This window comes from Cystoisospora suis (assembly GCF_002600585.1).
Source record: "Cystoisospora suis strain Wien I chromosome Unknown contig_1748, whole genome shotgun sequence".
Classification (NCBI taxonomy): Eukaryota; Apicomplexa; class Conoidasida; order Eucoccidiorida; family Sarcocystidae; genus Cystoisospora; species Cystoisospora suis.
In genome coordinates, this window is record NW_027154548.1 from 2,511 (window position 1) to 11,993 (window position 9,483).

Genomic DNA, 9,483 nt, shown 5'->3' on the forward strand with positions numbered 1-9,483 from the left:
AGGGTTTACGACACCTCTATCTTCTTCATCTCCATCTGTTTCTTCATCCTTTTCTTCTTCTTCTTCGCCTCCTTTCTCTATGTCCTCTCCGAGTGTGAATATGAGGATTGTCCTTACGCCTGATCGGCCGGGGAGCCAAGGAAAGACAGGCCTGCAGATCAGCGCCGCTCTCGATAGATCGCAAGGTCAGTTGAACGAACCATCCCTTCTTTCTTTCTCTCTCTCTCTCTTTTTCTTTCTCTTGTCCATTCTCTCTCGACTTCTTTCTCTTTTTCTTCGCTTCATTTCTTGCCTTTCTTTCCTTTCTCTGTGTCCTTCTTGCCTCATCTTTGGTGGTCTCGTGTTAGGCCGTATCAGTCTTCACCTAGGCTTCGTAAATCGAAGCCCCATGATCTTAACAGGCTGGGCTATTCAGTTCAACAAGAATTCTTTCGGCTTAGCACCTGGAGATTCTCTTCACGTCCAAGATCTCCCGCCGGGAGGCTCCGCGGAGACTTGCCTTCCAGTGCTCCCTGGGAAGCTCAACTCCAATACGGCCCCTTCGTCTACTCTTCTCTTGCAAGTATGAGACGCAGGGAACAGCCATCTTCTCCATTCCGTCCTTCTCTTCTTCTTCATTCTTCTTACTTGCTTCTTCTTGTTGGTCTTCTTCTTTCATTGTTTCTCCTTCTTAGAGACAAGGTAGCCGCTCCCGCCTTGTCCTTGGGTGTCGTATAGAGGAGGCAAGTGGAGAAGAAGGAGACTTCTGTATGTGTGTGAATAGAGTTAGACATACGTATATCTCTCTCTATATATCCATATGTCAATCTCTCTACATGAGTGCGTGCATGCGTCCATTCATGGATGTATGTGTAGGAGGTGTATAGGGGGTGGAGTTGAAGTGTAGATGATAGACATGGAAAGAAAGTGTCAAAGAAATCTGTCAGTGTCACCAGTGTACAACAAGCTAGATCAGGGGGCTGCTGAATCTGCCTTAACTTAAGGGGGGCTTGGCGTGACTCCGAAAAAAGACTTGAGAACTTCATTACTTAGTTCGCTCGATGATCGGATGCGTCTCTATGTGTAGGTGTCTTGTCTATTCATCAATTTCCTGTCGTTGAGAAGACTCAAGAGAGAAGAAGTCGTTACGAATGGAGAGCATACTTTCGCGAAAACAGAAAAGAGCTTCTAGGGAGAGCTCGCTTCTTTCTTTTGGCTCAGTTCTTCTCATTTTAGGTGGACGTTCGATCTCTTATGAACTTGTTTTCTTACGAGGAGCCTCGGACCTCTCTGTCCTCTATAGATACCATAGAAACCCTTTTCTCCTTCTCTGAAGAATCTTTTCTCTCCATCTTTACCTTCTTCTTTTCTCTTAGTTCTCTCATTGCATTTCCTTTCTTTCTTTTTTCTCTTTTGGGTGGTCTCATAGGTTGCGGTTAAGACAAACTTAGATGTCTTCTACTTCAGCGTGCCTTTTGATATGAGCGTTGTTCTCCAAGAAAATCCCCCTGTTGATAAAGATATCTTCAGACAGCACTGGCAGGCAATCGGAGACAATCGACAGGTACGCTCGACTTGCCGTCCTGTATGTCGATGCTACTGCTAGCGAGAGAAGAGAGGAGAATAGTGTGGTGGTCGCTCCCCTCAAGAGAGACGACGAACGTCTTGTCGGAGGTGTATATGTGTAGGTATCAATCTTTCGGGATGTATGAATCTTCATGTAGGTGTGAAAGTGTCTGTATGAAGAGTCATGCATGTATGGATGTCTCTTGTGCGTTGAGAAAATCTGTATGTGTTTGAAGATGTATGTAGAGGTCTTCATGTACGTATGTATGATGAGTATGCATTCATATGTATATGCTTGTCCACACATGTGAGAAAGTGTATTTACATGTATGTATACTTGTATGTATATATGTATGTGTATATCTCTGTATATGTGTATGTTAATATGTGAATGTGTATATGTGTGCACATATATACATATATATGTGTATATGCATGGATGTATGTTTAATATGTTTTTCTTGATCTTCTCAGCACTCGTTGATGGCTACAGCGCCTTTCCAGCCAACCCCGGAGGGTGTGATAAAGCAACTCGCATCTGCTAACATAGGCCTTGTAGCTCAACGCGGAGCAGATACATTCGTAAGAATCTCTCCCTATCCCTGCTCTCGCTACCCTCACCTTTCTTTTCCCCTCTTCAGAACACTTCACATCGAGATCTCGATCTGTCTATCTATATATATATACCCATGTGTATATGTATGGATATACAAGAATAGATATCTCCGTATATACGACGAGACGAGGAGGAGGAGGAAAAGGAGGAGTCGGGCTTTTGCTCCATCTCCTTCTCTTCTTTCTTTATCTCGATCGGTCTTCTGTCTCTTGCTCTGCTGTAGCCGAGTTTGGCGATAGCCTTTCTTTTGCATGCTCGCCTGTCTGCATTTCTTTCTTCTCTTTTTCCTTCTTCGAATTCTCCGTCTTCTTCTTTCTCTTCCTTCTCTTGTGTTTCCTGCTTTTCTACTTCACATGCATGATGTATCTTCTTTCCATAGCAGTGGAAGATTCTATGCAGCCACTTCTGCTGCGGAGAAGCAACCCGAGGAACTCTCTCGCTTCTCTCCACTGACAGAGAAGTGTCTAGAAAACAAAGGCATACTAGACGCACAGAGACAGATAGATAGATAGATCAAAGATAGATCAAAGATAGATAGATAGATAGCGTCGTTTTGTGGAGATAATGTGGCATGGTGAATGAGCCTGTTGACGGAGAAGATCGTGTGGTTTGTCTTAGAGGTAGTGGCTCTGGCTCGGTATTTCCACCTATGCAGATGTCTGTATGTCTGTCTATCTCTGTGTCGCACCACAGAAGATATACAAAGTCGCTTGTATTCTGTACGTATCGGATAAGATCTCTTTTTGCATGCAGGCTGAAAAGCCTCTATTATGGACCCCCGTGGCTCTTAAAAGGACCAGATAGATGATCCTGACATAAATATAGGGGTGGGAGGGCCTCTTTCGTTCTTTCAGACAGACAGAGAGAAGGTTAGAGCTGAGCTGCTTCCTCTCTCTCTGGTAGATTAAATGAGAAAGGACTTTCTTCTCTGTTTCTCCTTACTCGATCTGATAAAGATGAAGGTTGGCTGGCTTGAATGGGATGTTTCTTTGTATCCGTCTTCACTCTTATATATCAGGATACAATGTATTTCTCTGCTTCAACAACGAACAATCTCCTGGTCCTCTCGGAGGTGTCTATACAGAAGAATGGAAATGCAGTCAAACTCGTCACCAGGACAGAGGCTGTAGCGCTAGTAAGAAACCCCTCAAATCCACTTCTCCTCACTTCTCATCTGCACATACATAGACACATATGTCTCTCTCTTTCCCTATCTATCTATATCTATATATATATATATATGTTCACATGTGTGTATCTCTGTGTATAAGAAAGTGTGTATATATATATATGTGTATATATACAGGTGGAAGGATGATCCTGTGCTGCTGGCTTCCCCTTTATATGTCCGGTGTGCATGCATCTGTCGGATACTTGAACAAGGTGTATCTCCTTGGGTTTCTTAGAGAAGAAGTCTTTAGTCTGTCCCTACATGTATGGATCTATGGATATGTATATGTATATATGTTGAGAACGAGGATGGGGATAGTAGTAAGGAGCATGGTATGCATGAAACGAGTAGCTGTAATCCATCCTTCTTTTTATTCTTCTATTGAATCTTCCTTCACATGTAGATGAGTTCTAAAGAAGAAGGCTAAGTGGGATTTAGATATCTTCGCGATTCTCTCAAGATACACCTGGCTGTTTCTGCGCATACATAGACCAATCCAAACTACCTATCTCAGTAGACCTTCAGACGCATACATACACACTCATATATATATGTATTATTTATATCCGTACTACGAGGAATGAAGAAGAAAGGGAGAGAAGGAGAGAGAGGAAAGGTGAGAGAGGAGGAAAAGAATATGAAGGAATAGAAAGGGTCTTTTTTCTTTTTCTTTCTGATGGATGATGTCTCTCTTCTTTCTCTTCAGATTCCTCTCTTCAGTGCCACTGTATGTAGAGTCCTCGGGTTAACACCTCGAGGTGCATAGTGATGGTCTTAAGGCCTTCCCAGTTTGATATGTGGATCGATTCTTTCCTTCCCTTCTCTACCCACCCCACATACCCCCCGATCCTTCCGACTTTTTCTTCACTCTTTTTTCTTTTCTTCTTGAGGCTTCTTTCTCTTTGTTTCAAATCTCAAAATGGTGAGATCTATCTTTCAAGCCCCCATTTCCCGAAGGTCTTTCTTCTTCATCTTGTGAGTTCGTTACGATCTTTCGGTTCAAAAGCAAGCTTTCCATAGGAAGCGCCGTCAAAGTAAGGTTGCCTACAAGATGTGGAGAAGGGACCTCTCGTATGTATACTCAACATGTAGAGTGAGAGATAAAGATCTTTGGAAGTAATGGGAAGAAGAGTCTTATCGTATGTGTGTTTGGAGGGGGTCTATATAGAAGAAGAAGAGAGAAATCTTATATGAGGAGAAGAGATAGATGGATAAGGAAGATGAGACTGATGGAGATGCAAAAAGATTTCTCTTCTTGCATGAATGTGAAAAAGAAGAGAAGGGCATGTATAATAAGAAACTATAGCACATCGGAAGAAGAAGAAGTAGCTTTGTATGTGTTCTCCACTTTCTCTTCTTTCAAAGGGAGAGCTCCCCCTCGTCATGCAGCTAGGGTGTCCTTCTTCTTTGCTTGAATACTACCAAAGAAAAAGAATCGAGCTAAGAAGAGATCTGAAAGAGAAAGAAACAGGAAAGTTCTTTTTGCTTCTCTTTCTTTCTTGCGCTGATCCACATAGCGGTTTTTCCCCTCTCTGGTAGGTAAACCTTAGCCTCTGGGCCGGTAGGTCGATCTCCTCAAGATACAGCCAAGACAGGCAGGCCTTTACATGGGGCTCCCTCCTCGCTGTAAGACTAGAGTGTGAAGAATCTTCCCTTGAAACAAAGATATGAGTATTGCGATTGCTACTGTATTTTCTCTGAAAGAAACCTTGAGAGGTTGCATAGGCAGGAAGAAGGGATGGGTGATTTGGGTGTATAGACACAAGAGAAGAGGTCGTAGCTCGAGTATGTTTTCCGTAGAGGACCGTTTAGTGAGAGATGAAGGGAAAGAGAGGAAGCAATTCTACTGTCTTCCTTTCCTCGTGTTCGTCACCTTTCGTCTGTCTGTTTTGAAAAGAAACGTGTCTGAACCCCTTCCACCTTCCGAGAAGAAAAGAAGCTTCCTCTTTTCATCCGCAACGGTTTGCACAGTGGGCTCATGTGAGAGATTGATAGATAACAAAGAGATAAACAAATAGATAGATAGATAGCTACGGCACCCGCCGTGGGTAGATGTGTAGAGAAGGAGACGAGGGCCCAGAAGGAGTTGGGGTGTGAATAATTCAGCGACATTCGCTTGAAAAGAAATCTCCTCCTGAGACAAGTGTTTCCCACCTGTCGAGGCGTACTGTCCTGGAAGTGTTTCTCAAGAAGGGAGAGTTTGCAAGCCGAAGAAGACTCAGGCGTGGAATAGGAAGTACGTAGGACCTCCCTATGATAGACGCAAGCTGTATCCACGGTGATGGTCTCGATTGACTACCCTTCCGCTTTGATTGAAGATGCAGCGTTTTCTGTCTGGAAAGTACTCAAGCTGTCACTTCACAGCATAAAACACCCACCCCTACGGGCGCGGAAAGAGAACTCGACGAAAGTGTCTGTATATATAAAGATGTACATAGGTGGCTATGTACATGTAAATATTTATGTATGTACGTACATACGTACTTGGTGTGGTGACAGTGGAGTGCTCTGAGTAGGACAGGATTCAAAGACGCTCGTTCTCCACAGCTGTGGGGGGGGGTTTTTCCGGGGGTAACTGCCTCTCTTGACAAAGAAGAGGGTCTTTGAGCGCCTCTGTTGTCTTAGGCATTTCTGTCTCAGAGGCTGATGTGTGAATCCAAGAGAAGAGAAGAGACGCTAGAGTGAAAGGGAGAGCATTTGAAGGCGACCGAGAGGAGAGTAAGAGAGAGTAAAAGTCAGTCTTTTCATCAGTATCGAATTTGAAGGTGCGTGAAGAGTTAGCCACGGTCCCTGTGGTAGAGCTATGCAGGGCATGGCATGAATGGAGAGCATATCGTTGTAGTAGCACAAATTCCCATTGCATTCGGCATCTTTGGTGCCCCGTTGTTATGTGCTTCTCTCTTCTTGTGTTCTCTCTTAATTCCATAAGAGGAAAGGGGACGCGAGACCATCGGTGTAGGGATGTCGTTTCCTGGGCTGTCAATGCCTCACTTTGGGTCTACACAAGCGGTGTTGCGTTGCCAAGAAGACACATGCTGTATGTACACTCCAGACCATGCCTGGAAGGGCCACTCTTGATATGCTCTCCTTTCTGAGTATCTATGGTGTTTAACTCGCCTACGAAAGGCTATTATCATACTTGCCGGAGACAAACAGACCATGTGCAAGCATTACTTTTTCCGTATAGCGGGGGTGACGGTAATAAGAAGACATCATGTGTGTTTTTGTATATCAACGAAAACTCATGAGTCTGGAAGTGAAGCGAGCCTAGGTGTCGCTGGTTTTACTTTGCACGTAAGAACACTCATCACGTTCAACATCTCAAGTTCCGCCTCCATCCCGACTCGTGACTCCCAGTCAAGAAGCCGAGATGTCAACGACGAAGAGACGCACCGCACGATGAGGCAGTAATACAGAAGCTGTTGTGGCTAGCGGGATGCTACAGCGCCGCAGATGGTGAAATAGACCGCAACTAAACTCGGAAGCTCAGGATCAAACAGAGAAATCTCTTTCTCCCTTGACTGGCTTCGTCCGTCTATCTCTACTAGTTACTGTCATACCTATGTACGCGTCCGAGTTCTTTCGCAGTGCATTCAGCCTCCCCTGCGCAGTGGGAACCTTCCCAGCTGTTGCTACCATAGTGTCAGCTCCCGACTCGAAGCGTGTCTTGCGGGGCCCTTGTGGCGCGGTGTCGATCTGTGCCTTGTCTCCTGAGTTCTGCCCGTACATTAGTAATCAGACGTGTTGTTGTGGTCCTCATGGGGAGCCTACCGGTATTCTTCGTCCTCCGGGATGTATCAGAAGTGATGGATAGGATCTCGGAGGAAAGCGGGTTCGAAGCCTTCCGGGTGAAGGCGCGCGCCGTAAGGTCTTTGCGTGGGTCGGTCGGACAGACTTTGCAAGAGTCTCAGGTGGGGGGCAGGGGCTCTGGTTTTCGAGCTATTTTCTCTGCCCTTCCAGGACGCCACAGAGCAGCCACCCCTAGCACAGGAGTATTGGTGTGCTTCAACGTGCTAGACCACTGGCACGTGTCAGAGCAATGAAAGAAAGAATCTAGTTTTTCAACAAGATCCTGAAAAAACACGCTGTTTTTTGACTCCCTGACAGTGCGAAAATGTGAAGCTCGTGCAGTTGTCCATCCTCAATCGCTAGGCGGGCCCTTCCATCGAATCACGTTTAGATGTGTGTGGCCCGGCTGAATCTGCGGACCAGCCTCGGTTCCGGTTCGGACACCGGTGTAGTCATTGTCTCCAACCAAACAGAAAAATCAGCTCTCACTCCGATCAAGGTACCACCTGCCCCAGCCTACCCCATAAGAGCGCAAGCCGCAGTCGTGTCCGTGAAACAGGCGCAAAGGAGTTCACTGGTATTGCTCCGGGAGCTTTTCCATTCTCTTCGTTCGGAGGTGCGGCCTATGGTCTTCATCGGAGCGCCTGAGAAACGCGGCACTAAGTGGCATGAGACCGCGCGGACAACGGTTCTCGTAACCGACATCAGCTCCGTATGGATCGCGGGGTACGGAGACAGTCCGGCATCTCCAGTCACGCCCCCTCGCTTTCCACATCGTAGCCCGGACGAAACCATCAGTGGGCATTCGTCTTTGACGCCAGTACGAATTTCCGTGAAGGAGCGGAACACCATTCAGATATTCCCTCATCTCTATTTGCAGCGATTCTCTGCTCAGCCGAAGTCTCCTCTTCTCACTCCAGGTCCTCTTCTTGTGACGCTGAAAGCGCCGCTTGAAGAACCGCGCGCTTATATACCTTGGAAAGGCCGAGGCCAGCCCTTTGTATCAGTCTCTCAAAGGTGGGCTAGAAGGCTTGAAAGTGCTACGGCCGGGGCGCCAGCTACCGCACCGGGAGTCTGGGACAAACTCTGTAGCGGAACCGCAAGGCCGTCAGCCTTTTTCTTTTGTGACTGTAAGATGCAGGAGTTCGGCCGGTATGAAGTGATAAGGCCCTCTGACTCATTGTACGAGCTCTCGCTTGTACTCTCAGTATGCGAATCTCCACAGCTTCTCACGTTCCATGTACGCTGCTCGTCTTTGACGGTCCCTTCGCGTTTGGTTTCGTCTAGCCGGTCAGCAGTTTTCACCGAAGAGCACGGACTGTTCCATATCCGTAGGCCCCGTGCAGTAAACCGAGCTTCAAAACATCCACAGCTGGACTGTCGATCTTTCGAAGTGCCAGAGAAACCTGTCGCAGTAGGGCGAAAGCCTTTCAATAAACACTGACTGAGTAGGTGATGCCACGGGTGATGAGCTCTTGTTGGACAGCGCCGCTATATTGCCCGTGCTAGTGTGCGAGGAGCTGGCAGAGGTCGCATCTTACTCCAGTCTAGTGAGCAACAGGGAGTTAGTCGCCGTGCGCTAGCTACGTCTCAGGTTGGGTCATTCGCGCCCGGCTATCTATCACCTTGTTGGAGGGAGGCAGGCACCCCTCAATCACTCACTCGGGAGACAGACTGCAAAAAGAAAGCAAATCTGCCAGCTGGCCAGGACGACGACACAGCCAAGCTACACAACAGCCCCCTCACAAACACTGGTATTCGCTACCGTCTGTCAGTTTCTCCCGAAAGACGTTCGCCTTCCTGTGACTGGTTATCTTTCATGAGATTTACTTCAGCTGAGCGCAGCGAAGACACGATGTCTCTTCAGTGTTTCTCGACACCGTATGCGAACGTAAACAGACGACTTCCCTCCCTGGATTCACGAGCTCGTGAACGCGGCAACTTGCGCAGCCACACCCAGAGAGAAAAAAAATTGTCCCACCCGAGCAGGATGCACTTTCTCCCGGGTCTGTGAAACTGTTGTACAGCGAGGCGCAGTAGACGTGGCGGTTTGGGATATCTAGCCAAGTATCTAGCCGTTTCCCGCGTATAGGCACTACAGGCGCGGCAAGAGGGGCCAGCACATCCCTTGTCTAGCGGTTGTTTCTCAGCGGCAACACGAGCAAGGACAGCGGGTCCAGCGAGGGGGGGCGGGCCAAAGGCCAGATTTCATCATGGTGACGACCGCTGGGGGAGTGTTGTAGGATAGGGATAGATAGGACCAGAGTCAGCCGTCGCCACAGCGGGCGCCGCACGCACATCGGAGCTGCAGGGGTGATAGGAGATGACGGGGGATAGCAGCTTGGTCCGAAGACAGTGTTTG

The 9,483-nt window shown here is 47.3% G+C and overlaps 1 protein-coding gene across 1 annotated transcript in view; it reads left to right on the forward strand.

The window, feature by feature from the left end:
* Nucleotides 1-6,542, forward strand: part of CSUI_003876 (beta adaptin) — a gene marked incomplete at its 5' end in the record, with an annotated part of 6,646 nt that extends 104 nt beyond the window's left edge. The window contains 6 exons of the mRNA XM_068064071.1: nucleotides 1-185; nucleotides 348-562; nucleotides 1,409-1,543; nucleotides 2,020-2,127; nucleotides 3,180-3,296; nucleotides 4,039-6,542. The exon at nucleotides 1-185 is cut by the window's left edge and continues 104 nt beyond it. Coding sequence (XP_067923952.1) covers nucleotides 1-185; nucleotides 348-562; nucleotides 1,409-1,543; nucleotides 2,020-2,127; nucleotides 3,180-3,296; nucleotides 4,039-4,098 — 820 coding nt within the window. The 3' untranslated portion in view covers nucleotides 4,099-6,542. The remainder of the gene's footprint in view (nucleotides 186-347; nucleotides 563-1,408; nucleotides 1,544-2,019; nucleotides 2,128-3,179; nucleotides 3,297-4,038) is intronic.
* Between the last annotated feature and the right edge of the window lie 2,941 nt (nucleotides 6,543-9,483).